Source organism: Hemitrygon akajei, chromosome 2, assembly GCF_048418815.1.
Source record: "Hemitrygon akajei chromosome 2, sHemAka1.3, whole genome shotgun sequence".
NCBI classification, from domain to species: domain Eukaryota; kingdom Metazoa; phylum Chordata; class Chondrichthyes; order Myliobatiformes; family Dasyatidae; genus Hemitrygon; species Hemitrygon akajei.
This window is the reverse complement of record NC_133125.1, coordinates 193065707-193082159: the sequence shown is the minus strand read 5'-3', so window position 1 is coordinate 193082159 and position 16453 is coordinate 193065707. Positions and strand designations below refer to the sequence as shown.

The window sequence follows — 16453 nt, the reverse complement described above, 5'->3', positions numbered from 1 at the left end:
GAGTCAGTGGCAGTAACTTAAATGCACGGGGAGGGGAGGGGTGCGTGTTTTGGGAGCTCCTGCCATTGCTGCTGTGGAGATTATCTCTAGTATTGGCAATGTTCTGATGAAAAGGAGAGTTAGGTTCGAAAAACTGAAGAAAATTTGTGCCGGATTTTACAGGACTAGGGTTTTCAAAACATGATATAACATCTGTACCTGTGGCGGACATTTCATACTGATGCACAGTACCGGGGTACGCAAAGGCACATGCGGTGGACGGCGTCATTTTTAACCTTGCTGTTAGGTTCGAACTGGTTCGGCCTCAGGTCTGTTCAAATCATTTCAATGACTGCTTCAGAGAGAAAGCCAAGAGCTCAAACACAACATTACTAACGGATATTGAAGAACCACCCATGCATTTAGTGTAAATCACCGCGAGTGAACGACGATGCTTCCGTGGAGCGACATCGCCACCTACAGGCGTTGGTTGGAATTTGACGCCGTGCCATTTTAAAGTCGTTCTTTTAAACTTTCTCTTGTAATTAGCCGCTGATTCGAGGGTTTCGTTTTATTCGTTACCTAATATTTTGTAGCAGCAAAAAAAGTCATTAGATTATCTATAAACTGGCTTTCACAGTGTTATGGAAACACTTGCTGATGCCGATGAATTGAGCTGGGAACGCGCGACATCTGTTGGATACAGTCGACTCACCGGAATATCGACCGCGGAATAGTACAGGCACTTCGGCACACGGTGTTGTGCCGACCATTTAACGTACTCTAAGATCGGTCTAACCTTTCCCTCCTACATAGTCCTCCATCTTTTCTATCATCCATCTAGGAGTTTCATTAATGCCCCTAATATCAGGGGCATATCTACAGAAAACAGCGCCTCTGGCAAGCACTGAAATTGCACCCCTGTCCAAACATCTGACACCCATCTTTCGATAACTTTACCATAATATCAACTCAAATGTACAAGTCAAGCTAGTTAATCTTTTAATTAACAAATTATGGCACTACATGAAAATTATAACTGGACCTTCCTTGCTTTCACTGATGCAAATTGGTCTATGATGTGATCAGTCAGATTTTTCAGTTTCTTCAGTTTCTACACTCAGCAGAGTAAGATCACAGAGTCTGCCTTGACCCATGGAGGCTCTCAAAAAGGAAAGTATTAGTTTTAACTTGCTGAATGATCTTTCACAGCTGGCGATGGTTAGCATGATCTGAATTGCAATGCCAAGAGCGTCTTCATACTGAACAGTAAATTCAAGAAGCTCTTCAGGTCTCGATACTTTCATGTCGACCGGCCTTGATAGCAACATTCTGCAATCCAAAATTTCTTCATATAGCTGCTGTCCATCAACATCAGAGCTGTACAATTCGCCCACGTTTTCGCACTTCTTCTTTAGGTCATTACTGTCAGCGCTGTAACACAGTCCCTCCACATCGAGAAGGAACCCAAACTTGGCGTCAGTGTCATGCAAACAAGCGAACCTTCTGTCCATTTCTCTGTGAAGACAGTCAAGTGTTCCCTTCATGACTCTTTCCATTTCCTCCCTAGCTGTTAACCCAGCGTCCCTCGAGTTCGCATCAGCCATTCGTTTCTTTCGTCTCTGACGTTTTTCAACTTCAATATTCCATTCTTGACAGAGACCGACTCCTTCTTTGAGTGACTCACTGACCAACACTTCTCTTTCATCATAAAAATGATCTCGAAGGGCTTTCAAATCCAGGGCAGCATCGTGGAAGTTCATGCTAGGATCCTGCAGCCTCTTTTGAATACGGTCAATGTGAATGAGTACTTTGTTCCAAAATCCTAGCAAAATCAGAAAATCGTAACTCAACATGCGGTTGTACAGCTGCCTTGCGTCACTTCTGGTTTCACTGGTCTCGTTTTCATTGTCTATCATGTCCTGGAGAACGAAGTATCTCCTCAAGGTACTTTTTGACAGGCTTCACTGCTTCTGTCCTTGCATTCCACCTGATTAACAGCCGACTTAACAACCACAGGCATGGCATTTTTGAGTTTTTCCCAGCGCTGTGTTGAACGAGAGAAAAACATGTAGAGAGCTTCGATGGTTCCGAAAAACGTGACAACATTGTATCCTGCTTGGCTGCATGTACACCCACCAAGTTGTGTGAGAGATTGTCGCAATTCACAAACACTGCCAGGTTGTTTCTCTCACTTATTCTTTAATGAACACCACTTCTGTGTCCAGCGTTGTCATAGCTCTGTGACTGACCATCTTGTAGCTCCATTTCATCCTTCTCTAACTGTTTCAAGAAGTCTTCAACCATGTTCTCAGCATCCTTCTGGTTTATCTGGTTAAAACCAAGGAAAGACTCTCTAACGGGGACTGTTTTCCTCTCAAAATCAACTTCCACATACCTCACTACTTCTGACATCTGCTCACGGTGTGAGTGATCAGGAGTCAAGTCGAACATGAGACCATAGTACTTGGCTTTACGAATGCTTCTCAGTAAACTCTGGCGAACAGTGGATGCCATTGTGGATGAATTCGTTCTGGACACCTGGTGAAAGATAAGACGTGGATCCAGGAGGACTTTCCAAATGAGTGAGGTGTTCTTTTATGACAGGGTCAAAGATGGCCAGTAGTTTCAGTAATCCAAGGAAATTTCCCACATTGGAGTCATCGTCTAGCTGAAGTGACTCCCTGCGTCCTCGCAAAGCCAGGTTCTAAGTCGCAAGGAATTTTATGCAGTGAAGGATTCTCGTCAAGATATCACTCCACTTCTGCTTCTCCTTCTCAATCTGTGACAGAAATACTGCGTCAATAACTCCTCTGTTTCCAGGTAATTTCTTTCCACTGGTTGAATCCACTTTCCTGCTCCAATGAGGATTGATGGTCTGACTGGGAATAGAGAAGACAACAGATACAAAGTGCAAACTTTTTAGAAGGGGAATAGACCAGCCATGAGTGAGTCACTTCCTCACCACGACCATTTGCCAATTTCCTCTTGAACCAAGTTTTGTTCATTGAGTGGTTATTTGTTAGTAGGAAAGTCCCTCACTGTTCTGGAAATACTTTATTTATGTTCTCAACACATCAGGCAGAATTGCTTTTCCAGTATCCTTGTTGAACTTCAGAAGTCCAATATCATGCTGTTCAATAACTTCTGGTGTGACAGTTTGAGGCTCTTTGACACCATCCAGTTCACTGGGTTCAGTGTGGTCAGGTTCAATCTCGTCAGGTAAAATCTTGTCAATAAACTCAACATTACCACCACCACCATCGCCTTTCCCTCCTGTGATGTCCACATCCTCAGTGGCAGCCTCACTCTTAATCTCGTCTTACTCAGATTTATCTGACTTCTTCCTCCTCGGCTTGTGACGCTTTTGTACTTGATCCACCTTCGGATTCTAACAAACTTGTAGCAGGTGCAGGTGACTCCATGGAACGTGTCGAACTACTTGTTCCGGGCTTTTCAGAGAAGGGCATGAAGAACATACTCGACTTCTTGACTTCCTCCACCTCCAACTTTAGTCTCTTCCGTCCTTCAGCTCCATTTTCCTTCTTCTTCGTGAAGAAATGATTCGTGGTCTTCTTACACAATGCTCTGAAATAAGGCCATCCTAGTGCTTCTCACCCATGATAATCAAAGACAGATCATACATCGGAAGAAAATTCTTTTTTCACTATCCGAGGATGGCTTGTCTGACTTTAATAGAAACTGCTCAGTGTGCCCCCCTTCAAGTGACCTGGGGCACGTGCCATACCTGCGTTCCTGAGATACACCGCTGCCTAATATATCTGCCTCTACCACCACCTTTAGCAGCACGTTCCACGCACTTTACCTCCGACATCCACGCTGTACTTTCCATTAATCTCCTTAAAATTATTCCCCTTGGTATTAGCTATTTCCTCCCCGGGAAAAAAAAGTCTGGCTATCTACTCAGTCTACGCCTCTGATCATCTTGAACAACTCTATTAAGTCACCTCTCATCCTCCTTTGCTCCAAAAAGCAAAGTCCTGGCTTGCACTACCTATCCTCATAAGACATGTTCTCTAATCCAGGTAAATACTTTCTTCTCTCTGAAGTTTCCAAGTTCTTCTAGAACTGAATGTAAAAATATATTTCCTAAAGTACCAGTGCCCACCACCGGGGGGCAGCAGTTTAGCCCAGACCAGTGAAACAAGACTGTCTTACAACTGATGCTCACAATTACTTGACTATACTCCTTCCCACCCTGTCACTTGTAAAAATGTTATTTCCTTTTCTCAGTTCCTCCAACTCCATGGCATCTGTTTTCAGGATGAGTCTTAACGTTCGAAAATAAAATCAGAAATTGCTCAGCAGGTCAGTCAGCATCTGTGGAGAGAGAAACCCAATTAACATTTCAGTTCAAAGACCCTTTCTCAGAACTCGTGTACACAATGGGCACTATGGTAGTGTAGTGGTTAGCGTGGAGTTCAGATTTGAATTCCTCTGAAAGGAGTTTGCACGGTACGTGTGGGGTTTTCCCATGTACGTGTGAGGTTCCTCCGGGTGCTCTGCTTTCCAAAGATGTACCAGTTAGTAGGTTAATTGGCCAACGTAAATTGTCCTGTGACTAGACTAGTGTTAGATAGTTGGTTTGCTGTGCAGTTCATCTCTCCCTCTGTCTCTCTCACACACATACACTCTCTCTCCTTCTCATTCTCCCTCCCGCTCTGTAACATTGTCTGCATGGCAACATACAATTCTGGCCCAAAAAACCCATTCCACCCAGTTCCACCCAATGTTAACCTTTTCACAAGTGCGTCTTTGGGGGAAAGCAGATCTCCTGGACAAAACCCACGCAGTCACAGGGGAAATATACAACTCCCCACGGGCAGCAGCGGGAATTGAACCCGGATTGCTGGCGTTATAATATCTTTATGCTAAGACTCCCCTACTGTGCAGTCCCAGTTTTCACTGAATGAACTGATGTGATGAAATGATCTGTGGGGCTGACTTACAAAACAAGATTTTTCACTGAACCTCGATGCGTGTAACAATAAGAAACCAGTATCCTGGGAATCATCACTGACAACTGTTGGTGTAAGTGGTGAAAGACGATGGGCGCAGACTCAGTGGGTCATTTGTTTGACTGGAGAAGCCATATAAAGACTGGCAGGTCCTGGGGGTCAAAGTTCAACACTCAAGGCCCAGAGGCCAGGCCCGTGATGAGCAGGCCCTGGGGTCAAGGCCCGAAGGTGAAATCCATGATTGCCGAGTCCTTAGCTCAAAGTCCAGAGATTGAGACATGAAGGTGTCTACCCTTAGATCGGCTTGTCTGGAGGTTAGAGTCCTGATGTCTGTGATTCTGAGAGTCCCGGGCCTGGAAGTGGCTGTCCTGTGGTTGGAGGCCTGCCTGCGTGTGTGAGTGGGTTGTTGGGTGGGAGGGAGGAAATGGGCTCCTTTGCTTGTTGTTGCTTGTACCGGGGTGCCACGGTAACGTAGCAGTTAGCACAGCAGCCCTGCTCAGGGCATCGGAGTTCGATTCAAACGCCATCTGTCAGGAGCCTGTACATTCTCCCCGTGATTGCAAGCGTTCTCCCTGGGTGCTCCAGTTTCCTCCCACATTCCAAAGTCTTACCGGTCAGTAGGCTATTTGGTGATGATGCTAGTATTAAATAGGTAGGTTGCTGGGCAGAACAGAGATTTGTGTCAGAGGGGCCTGTCTCGAGCTTTGTGGACTTGCTGTGTTGGCATCAGAACGTGTAGAGACACTTGCCAGCTGTGTTAGGTTGGTTAGGTTGTGTTGGTTGTTAACACAAATGGCACATTTCACCTGATGGTTCAATGTACGTGTGATAAAGAAGTTGGAATCTGAACACTGCTTTCTCTTCCCTTCCAGGTTTATCTGAGAGACACGTTTGGGCTAAAGACGCTGGACATGAGAGGTGCCATCGCTACATTTAAGGTCCACAACGTGCACCACACAGACTGGCACTCTAACAGGACTGTGTTCGACCAGTGCATCGCCAAATGGCTCACGTAAATGCCTCCCGTGATGCAGGGGGAGGTGAGGGTTTGGGAGCCGCGCTCCCAGAGCATCTTGCAGACCAAACCCAACTGCGACACCGCACCCACTCCCACCTCCCCCAACCCCCAACGCAGGAGGACGGTTAGAGGAGGGAGGGGAACGAGACCAGGAGGACGGAGCCATTGTCAAGAAGACTGTTTAATTAAGACTGGCTTAATTATAGAGACAGTGGACCCTGGAGGTTGACCTCTGTGAAAGAGGAGGATGGCTCCTGGATTCGTGATGGGGGCAGGGGAGGGAAGGTGTGGGGAAGAGTGAGGTGGTGAGTAGAGGGGCACTGGTGGTCCGAGCACAAAGGTCCCACTCCAGAGGATAAATTGACAGCATCACCAGTAGCATTATAAATTTATTTATTTCATTAATCTCAAACAATTTTAATCTCATTTGTAAATTCTCCAGTTCCCTCCTCTCCTCTGGGTGCGCACACGGGAGATTCTTGTCTCCCTGCTGCAAGGAGGGCGCAGGGACCCTGCTCCAATGTCGGGAAGATCTCGCACTCCAACATCTAACAGTATTTGGTCTCCTCCGATCGATGTTGGAGTCACCCTCTGATCACCAGAGTTTCTCCGACGTTCTCATCAGCGGCTCATTGCAAACGCACCTCCATTGCCTCACGGATGGTTAGCTTCCCTCAGAGAGCTATGGCCTCTGTGGGCCGCATTGGCTGACTGCCTCCTTCCCCCTCAGCTTCTCCCCCCATCGCTCCCGTGTCGCACCAGCTGGGTTTGGGCTGCTCTTGCTCTGGGCTTGCCTCCCATTTTGTAATACAGTGTTCCATAACTTTGGTGGGAAGTTTGTCCTTTTGAAGGGAAGGAAAAGATTTTCTATATCGGAAGCTTTTAAAATCATATCCAGAATAATAATTTTGAAGGAATGGATGTTTGTAAGGATTAAATATTTGAGATTTTTTGCCTTTTATATATAAATAAAAATAGTATTAACGCAGGGACAATTTTAGGCAGTAAATGTTGTTAGATACCTCAGGAATACAAAGCACCAGGTATTGGAGGAGGGAGGGTCATCTCTGTTGAGAAAGGAATAGGATTAGGGAAACTTCCTCCTGTGTTTCTGCTTCCTTCCAATGGGGCAAACTTGTGGCTTTTACAGTCCAGAGACTTCATTTGATGGGCTGAATGGCCTCATTCTGCTCCTATATCTTATGGCCTATTTCTAATCCAAGCCATTATTTTTGAGTCCTGAAAAATCACATCTATTTTTAGAAGGAAAAAGTATTGTTTGAGTCTACCAAGAAAGTTTGTCCCATGTTTGTTCAGAGCAGGTGTTTGCTACCTGAGGTCCATGGGCCCTTCGGTTAATAGCTGGGGTCCATGGCATCGAAAAGGTTGGGAATCCCTGGTTTAGAGGGAGTACCACTGAAAATAGTATGTGTTGTTCAGCCTTTTCCTTTCTTGACTGTATTTCACCTTTTGGGTTCCACCAGATGGAGTTCTTTTGATGGTTATCTTTCACCGTTGAGATTGTACTGCTGAGGCAGTAAACTGTACTGTTAAATATTTCATAGGGTCTTCATCTTCATCCTGGGCCAGGTTGTGGTGTGGCACCAAGTTAAGATGACAGCAGCTGGTCAGACAAGGGCCTGGAGGTTAACTGTGTCAAGACTGAAGTGGGGTGTGTTCCAGGAAGAATTAGCCACTCGGTGTTTGTCAGGGTCTGTAATGGCAGCCGCTGGAATGAGAAATGAACGAGGCAGTCGTGGGCAGAGGCTACTGGAAGTTGGAGAGATCGATGTTCGTGCCATTAGGTGGGACAGATGGAATGTGAGGTGTTCCACCTTCTGACTTACTACTGTTACGCCACTGGTGATTAGGGCAGCAATGATGGTCCACCATCTCTGTCCTTGGCCTCTTGGTCTTGGCAGCGTTCAGGGCTTCTTTCATCGTGCCAGTAGCTTGCCCTACTATCAGTCATGCAAGTGCCCGGTGGAGACTCAGGAATACTGTCACACTCGGATGTAAAGGGAATCCTCGCTGCTCTTTCATTAACACATTTGTCATACCAGTCAGAGTTGTTGGCCCTGAGCTGAACCCCCAGACTTGGAGGACCAGTGGACCACTCTTAGTCTGGCCACTAGCCTTCGACCTGTTTGGCACAGGTGACCCTTCCAAGAGCCAAAACATAAAGCCCGGGCTCCAGCCAACATAGTTCCCTGGATCATTGAGACAGGAAAGCCTCCAAAAGTCATTTTGGTGGTCCCGGCTTCCAGCTCTAGGAATTCCAGCCGATTACGAACAGCATCCCCACGTGAAAAAGAATTCTGTTTTCATTGCAAAATGTTTCCACAGCTTAGCTTTTACATCAAAACATTGGGAGAATGGCTGACTGTCCAATCCCAAGGAGTCTGTCCATTATTCAGTCAGAATATTACCTCATCTGTAGCAAATTCAGTAACCTGCTGAGATCTTAGCAAACGTTAAGTCGTGATTTGCCTTTGCGACATTAGATTTGATGAAGTCACTTCACTGCCAGCTCAACTAGTTGCGACGGAGAACCCAGAATTTACACTGGATTTTAATTACCATGACAGTCCAGTATCCTGACAACTTCCCATTCCCCATTCGAACTGCTCCGTTAACCTGGTGAGTTTAAACTGATTGTCCTCCCACTTTCCAAGTGTTTATCCAGAGATAATGTCTTACTGGAGTCCTTATTAGTTTATGCTGTTGGGGTGTAAGTAAGTGAATAGTAGAAGATTATTCTAAGGGGCAAAGGGGTAGTTTTAACTCTTGTACCAGATGGCAAAGGAATAGTTTTAATTCTTGCCCCAGTTGATGCCGGGTTAGAGGGTTGGTGTGGTGTCAGCAATGGACGATGCGAGCAGGGCAGGGACGACATTGTGACTTCAGTGTTCTGCATTTTATCAAGAATTTCATCACGTTAACACACGAGCTTGTTGTTTCTAGTTCGTCACACACAGTGTAGTGATTTGAAAACTACGTTTTGTTATCTAGTAGTTTCTGGTAACCGCAGAGAGGAGAAGCTCACCTTGTGCGTTGTTGCTGCCTTGGGATTTCAGATTCACCTCTTGCCAGGTTAATCCTGCTGTATCCCTTTACTCCATGAGTTCAGAGTGTTTCCCTCGCACTTCAGAACAGAGGGATAAATAAAACACATAAAACAGTCAGGAATTAATTCATAAAGTCATAGAACACTACAGCACAAAACCAGGCCCTTCAGCCCATCTAATCCATGCTATTGACCTGCACCTGGACCATAGCCCACCATTCCCCCTCCCATCCATGTACCTATCCAAACTTTTCTTAAGTGTAGCAATCAGCCCCACTTTCACTGGCAGCTCGTTCCACACTTGCACGACCCTCTGAGTGAAGAAGTTCCACCTCAGGTTCCCCTTAAATAGAATATTTTATCTTTCACCCTTAACCCAGGATGTCTGTTTGTAGTTAGACTCAACCTCCGAGGGGAAAACCTGTATGCGTTTACCCTCCTCTATCAAATCTGCCCTCATTCCCCTACACTCCGGGGAATAAAGTCATAATCTATTCTACCTTTACCTGTAACTCAGGTCCTCAAGTCCCAGTAACATCCTTGTAAATTTCCTCCGCATTCTTCAATCTCATTGACATCTTTCCTGTCGACAACATTCCACTTAGATTCGTAGTACAGAAACAGGCCCTTCGGCCCAACTCATCCATACTGACCATGCTACTCAGCGAGATGGTCCCACCTGCCTGTGTTTGGCCTCACGAAACCTCTCCTGTTCACTTGTTTATGTGAATGCTTTTAATTGCTGCTAAAAAGAGGGAAGACTCTCTCTTCTTTCAGAGGATGTCTGATTGACTGTTGTGGGAACAAGGCTCTGAATTTGCTGACAGTTTTCATTTGGACTTTTTCTCTTGGTTGTGGACAGATTAGAGTCCATTCTCACCCACACACTCAACATTTATTCATTTCCGGCAAGGGGTTTGCAATTGACAATGAACAGATAAGATCAGAAGACCTAGGAGCAGAATGAGGTCATTCGGCTCTAGTCTGCTCCATCGTAACTGGTTTATTTTCCCTCTCAACCCCTTCTCCTGCCTTCTCTCCGTAACTTTGACATCCTGACTGATCAGGAACTTATTAACCTTCATTTTAAGTATATTGAAATTCTTGGCCTCCAGAACCACCTGTGACAATGAATTCCACAAATTCACGACCCTCTGGCGAAAGAAATTCCTCCTCATCCCTGTTCTAAATAGACATCCTTCTATTCTGAGGCTGTGCTTTCTGGTCCGAGACTCTCCCACTACAGGAAACATAGACCCCACAGCCACTCTATCTAGGCCTTTCAGTATTTGATAGGTTCCTATGAGAAACCCCACTCATTTTTCTGATCTCCGGTGACTATCAAATGCTTCTCATACATTAGCCCATTCATTCACAGAATCATTCTTGTGAATCTCCTCCAGACCCTTTCAAGTGCCGGTCCATCTTGTGTTAGATAAGTCACCCGGATCTGGCAATATTGTTTACTGCTGGACAATGCGGCCTATAAGAAAGTTGAAGGAGTGTCTGGTACCGGCTACCAGGCTGGCCCCTTGTTTCAGTGATCAGTTTCAGGAAAAGAGCACAACTTCATTTAAACTGACTCCTGGATGCTCACCTCTGGTCTCTGGGGGAAAGAGCTGCAGCCCCTGGAGCACTAGCCAGAAGACAAGCTTAGCTTTCAAACCTGGCACCTCAGAACGCCAGCGACTATGTGCAATCTGCCATGCTGAACTGCCCCCGACTACCTCCCAGCACCAGGGAATTCTCAGCCATTTTCCTCATCTCCCCGCCGGAGCTAAAGGCAAGAGGAATACCTCTATTCAGGATATGGTAAAATGTTTTCAGCTAACAAAACTGTAAGGGACAGGAAATAATCCTTGGTTATATACTGTATTGAGTTTGAGTGCTGCTTAAGTCAATACCAATGCAATATGAGTGTGCGGAGCTCTCAGTACCCATGACAACAGAACCTTTGATGTTAAAGGGTCAACATGTTTCCCAGGTAGAGAGTGATTTCACCCCGTCCATGTTCAAGTTTATTGTCATACAACCAAATGAAACAATGTTCCTCCAGACCGCACAGCACGTAAAACAAAGTATTGCCATTAGTCCATAAAATATGATTGAAAATGAATGTGGCGCGCAGTGCAGGGAAACGGTGAAGAGTACAGAGCCGGCGGTCTGCTGATAGCTACATCGGTTGCTTAGAAGGGTGGCCTGCGGGCGAGTGAGTGAAGCTCACCATCAGGTCCAATGGATAGTGGTCCGATAAGATATTCTGCACAAACAGGTATTGAACAACTTCCACCATACATGACGATTACCTATGAAGCCATTTCCCTCAACTTGTTACCTTTTATTTTTTAACTTTTTTTGGGGACTGTTGGTACATTATTTCTGCATTGCCTTGTTGTTGCCCAATAAAATTGTTTTGAAATACTAGAGCGTGACTGGTGCCAATGAAAATTGCTTGACCGTGTATCTCACTGGGTCTCGGCCCGAAACACCAACTGGTTATTCCCTCCACAGATGCTGCCTGACTTGCTGAGTTCCTTCCTCTGGGATTTCGTGTGTTGCTCTGGATTTCCCACATTTATATATTTAGGGCTGAAGTGAGGACCAGGTCCTTCCGGCCCAATGAGCCACACTGCCCAGCAACCCCAAACTAATCACAGGACCATTTACAATGACCAATTAACCTATTAACTGCCACGCCTTTGCACTTGGGTTCTTTTCTCTGGAGCGGCAGAGGCTGAAGGGAGAAACATAGAAAAACTTAGAATACCTACAGCATAATACAGGCCCTTCGGCCCACAAATTCTCTTAAAAGACCCTATCGTATCCACCTCCACCCCTGTCGATGGCAGCCCATTCCACGCACTTACCACTGTCTTACCCCTGACAGCTCCTCTGTACTTCCTCCCAAGTATCATAAAACTGCGCCCTCTCGTGCTAGCCACTTCAGCCCTGGGGAAAAAAGCCTCTGACTATCCACACAATCAATGCCTCTCATAATTTTATTCACCTCTATCAGGTCATCCCTCATCGTCTGTCGCTCCAAGGAGAAAAGGCCGAGTTCACTCAACCTTTACTCATAAGGCATTCTCCCCAATCCAGGCAACATCAGTGTAAATCTCCTCTGCACCCTTTCTATGGTTTCCACATCCTTCCTGTAGTGAGGTGACCAGAACTGAGCACAGTACTCCAAGTGGGGTCTGACCAGGGTCCTATATAGCTGCAGCATTACCTCTCGGCTCCTAAACTCAATTCCACAATTGACGAAGGCCAATACACCGTATGCCTTCTTAACCGCAGAGTCAACCTGTGCAGCTGTTTTGAATGTCCTATGGATTCGGACCCCAAGATCCCTCTGATCCTCCACGCTGCCAAGAGTCTTACCATTAATACTATATTCTGCCATCATATTTGACCTACCAAAATGAACCACTTCACATTTATCTGGGTTGAACTCCATCTGCCACTTCTCAGCCCAGTTTTGCATCCTATCAATGTCCCGCTGTAATCTCTGACAGCCCTCCACACTATCCACAACATCCCCAACCTTTGTGTCATCAGCAAATTTACTAACACATCCCTCCACTTCCTCATCCAGGTCATTTATAAAAATCACAAAGAGTAAGGGTCCCAGAACAGATCCCTGAGGCACACCACTGGTCACCGACCTCCATGCAGAATGTGACCCGTCTACAACCACTCTTTGCCTTATTGGGCAAGCCAGTTCTGGATCCACAAATCAATGTCCCCTTGGATCCCATGCCTCCTTACTTTCTCAATAAGCCTTGCATGGGGTACCTCATCAAATGCCTTGCTGAAATCCATATACACTGCATCTATTGCTCTTCCTTCATCAATGTGTTTAGTCACATCCTCAAAGAATTCAGTCAGGCTTGTAAGGCACGGCCTGCCTTTGACAAAACCGTGCTGACTATTCCTAATCATACCTCTTTAAATGTTCATAAATCCTGCCTCTCAGGATCTTCTCCATCAACTTACCAACCACTTAAGTAAGACTCACTGGTCTATAATTTCCTGGGCTATCTTTACTCCCTTTCTTGAATAATGGAACAACATCCGCAACCCTCCAATCCTCCGGAACCTCTCCGGTCCCCATTGATCATCACCAGAGACTCAGCAATCTCTTCCCTGGCCTCCCAAAGTACCCTGGGGTACATCTCGTACAGTCCCGGTGACTTATCCAACTTGATGCTTTCCAAAAGCTCCAGCACATCCTCTTTCTTAATATCTACATGCTCCAGTCTTTCAGTCTGCTGTAAGTCATCCCTACAATCGCCAAGATCCTTTTCCGCAGTAAATTCTGAAGCAAAGTACGGTACTCATTAAGTACCTCCGGGCAACGTTTCATGTCTCTGTGCTCATTGGTTGGGAGGGCTTTATCCGTCGTGTATTGGGCCGAATGCACTAGCTTTTACAGGATTTTCTGTTCAAAGGCATTGGTTTACCTTTACCAGGCTGTATTGCAGCCAGTCAGCACACTTTCCACAACTCACCTATTGAAGCTTCCCAAAGTTTCTGATGAATCTCTACAGACTCCTGGGGTACGTAAAGGCGCAGTTGCGCTTTCTTAGAAATTATATTGATATGATGGGTCCAGGACAGGTCCTCCGAGATAGTGACACCCAGGTATTCAAAGTTACTGACCCTCTGATTTCACACTCCTACAATCAGTTCCTTGGTCTTATTGACAGTGTGTGAGAGGTTTTTGTTACCACACCACTCAGCCAAACTTTCACAGTGGTATGCCAGCCAACTTGTATATGGTGTTGGAACGGTACTTAGCCACATAATCATTGGTGTAATGCGAGCAGAGCAGGGGGCTAAAGCACACTTCCCCGTGGTGCTCCTGTGCCGATGGAGATTGTGGAGGAGACGTTTTCATTTTGCCAATCCGAATTGACAGGAGTCTGCAAATGTGGAAATCCAGATTCCAACTGCACAGTGTAAAGTTACATAAAGTATCATTACCACAAACAAGTTAACAAAAAAAACAGGTGTATTTACGACCCGTGTTTAAAAAATGGACTCAGCACTCTGTGTAACCGAATCAATCACAGGGAAATTATATTCTCCCACTCTGACACTTTACATCGTGGGCGTGGAGGGCTTGTTCCTGTTCTGTTCCATATCGAGTTGATTCATCGCCATCCCCCTGCGGCCTACCCGCTTCACTGCAGGTCGCCACTCGTCTTTCCACTTACTATGTTGTTTTTGAAAAGTTTGCAATCTTCCTTCCGCACTTTACAAACTATCCCTCGAGGAGCGGAGCCCGAGTGCGGGCAGGGGAGTTCAGCTCGGAGGAGGCTCCCGGGATTGATAGGGTGAGTGAGTGAGTGAGGAACGTTTCACCGCGGGGCAGCCGCAAGGACAAAGCGGGGCCAGTTTCTTATTTCCCAGCGGGGGTCCGTGAAGGGGAGACCCGCTGCCTCGGACCCCGAAGGTGGCTCCGGTAGAGACTTGCCTATTTCCCGGAGCCGGAACGGCGAGTCTCTCCGCTCGGGAGAATGGGATGGGAGAGGAGAGGGGAAAGGGGGAGAGGAGGGGAGAGGGGAAAGGGGGAGAGGAGGGGAGAGGGGAAAGGGGGAGGGGAGGGGAGAAGGGGAAGTAGGGAGCGGGCTGATACAGGTCAGGGAGGCGGCAATCGAAAAGGCCATGGAAGAAAGAAAAAGCGGCGAGGAGCATGAAATTTGTTGCACCGTGCAATATATAAAAATATAAATTACAATAGGAAAAATAAATTAAAATTAAATAAGTAGTGCAAAAGAGAGCAAAAATAGTGCATGGGTTCGTGGACTTTTCAGAAATCTGATGGCGGGCGTAAAGAATCTGTTCCTAAAACATTTGAGTGTGTGTTTTCAGGCTCCCTGATGTTTGTGGTGAGAGGGGAGCGTGTCCTGGGTGATGGGCGCCACCTGTCGAAGATATCTTTGGTGCTGCGGAAGGCGAATGCCCATGCGGGAACTGGCTGAGTTTGCCCGCTGCAGCCTTTTCCAATCCCGGGCCGTGGTCCCTCCGGACCAGACACTGATGTAACCAGCTCCGCACCGTACTGTACACCTTAGAAACTGGATGGCGTCTTTGGTGATGTGGTGAACTACATATACCTGTCTGGACACGCCCACCCCCCCCTGCTGACTGCTTCTGTGGCTCCCCCCACTGACCGGGGCTCCTCCCACCGACCCCGGTATAAAGGCGATTGGGGACTCCGCCCCGGCCTCAGTCTCCAGGATGCAGTGTGGTGGTTAATTGCTGCTTGTTCTTTCTTCCAGCCAATAGAAGCCGCTATCTCGCCTTAGGTCTCAGAGAGTTATTGATGGTGCATCAGGTGACATAGCAAAACTCCTCAATCCCACCAGTACCAGTGACAGTCTCATAAACTTGCTCTTACCACTTTCCAGATTAATTACATCTTTCCAAAACTGAACACGCTATTCCAAATGTACCGGCTCTTTGTACAACTGCAACAGAAACTGACACTTTGAGTTTTATTTAGTTCTCAATTATATTTTACCAACTCCTTTCTGGTAGGATTTTGTTCATGTGTTGTGTTTGATGTATATTTTGCAGGTGCACCGTGGTCCAGAGGAACATCGTTTTGTTTCGTTGTAAAAAATATTCAGTCAGGTGACTATAAACTTGAACTAGTTCGCCGATGTCACTGCCTTGGCCTTACTTCTAGGAATTCTTTAACAATGCTCTTTTGAACAAAATGATTCCTTTGCTGGGTAAATGCTGGCAATCTGTGCTTCTCTGTATCTAACCCTTTTACCACATTGGCCAGAATGAAACTGCTCGGATTTCCTTTTTGTGAAAATTCCTGGTGTCCAGAATTATTTGTAGTTGCCTGCTATTTTTGAACAGCAACAACTTCCTCCTCTTCAGCTGTGAGCCAAATGTTATTATTTCCTTTTCCACTGAAAAGTGCCCTGTACCTCACCAGCTTACTATTTTTTTATTTCTAGTTTTGCACTGTTTAATAATTCACAGTTTTTCTCCAGTATTATGTATAGCGTTGTACTGCTGCCATAAAGACAGCAAATTTCACGGCATATGCCAATGATTCTGTATTCTGAATGCAGCTCAGATGACAATTTTACAGCTTTGTCTGCTTATGTTTAAGACCATAAGATATAGGAGCAGAAGTAGGCCATTCAGCCCATCAAATGGCTTTTTTTTTCTCTGCCCTGTTCTTTGCAGTGACTGTGAAAGTAAATACAGACGGACATACTTCATTGATCCGGAGGGAAATTGGGTTTCGTTACAGTTGTTCCAACCAAGAATAGAGTAGAAATATAGCAAAATAAAACCAGAAATAATTAAATAATATTAAGTAAATTATGCCAAGTGGAAATAAAGTTCTGATTTTTCTGAAACTCATAGAAAGTTTGTAAA

General features: G+C 45.9%; 1 protein-coding gene across 1 annotated transcript in view; it reads left to right on the top strand.

Annotated features, from left to right (window-relative positions):
- LOC140719549 (lysosomal thioesterase PPT2-A-like) overlaps positions 1–11467 on the top strand; it is a 43722-nt gene extending 32255 nt beyond the window's left edge. The window contains exon 8 of the mRNA XM_073034243.1: positions 5831–11467. Coding sequence (XP_072890344.1) covers positions 5831–5974 — 144 coding nt within the window. The 3' untranslated portion in view covers positions 5975–11467. The remainder of the gene's footprint in view (positions 1–5830) is intronic.
- The last annotated feature ends 4986 nt before the right edge of the window (positions 11468–16453 follow it).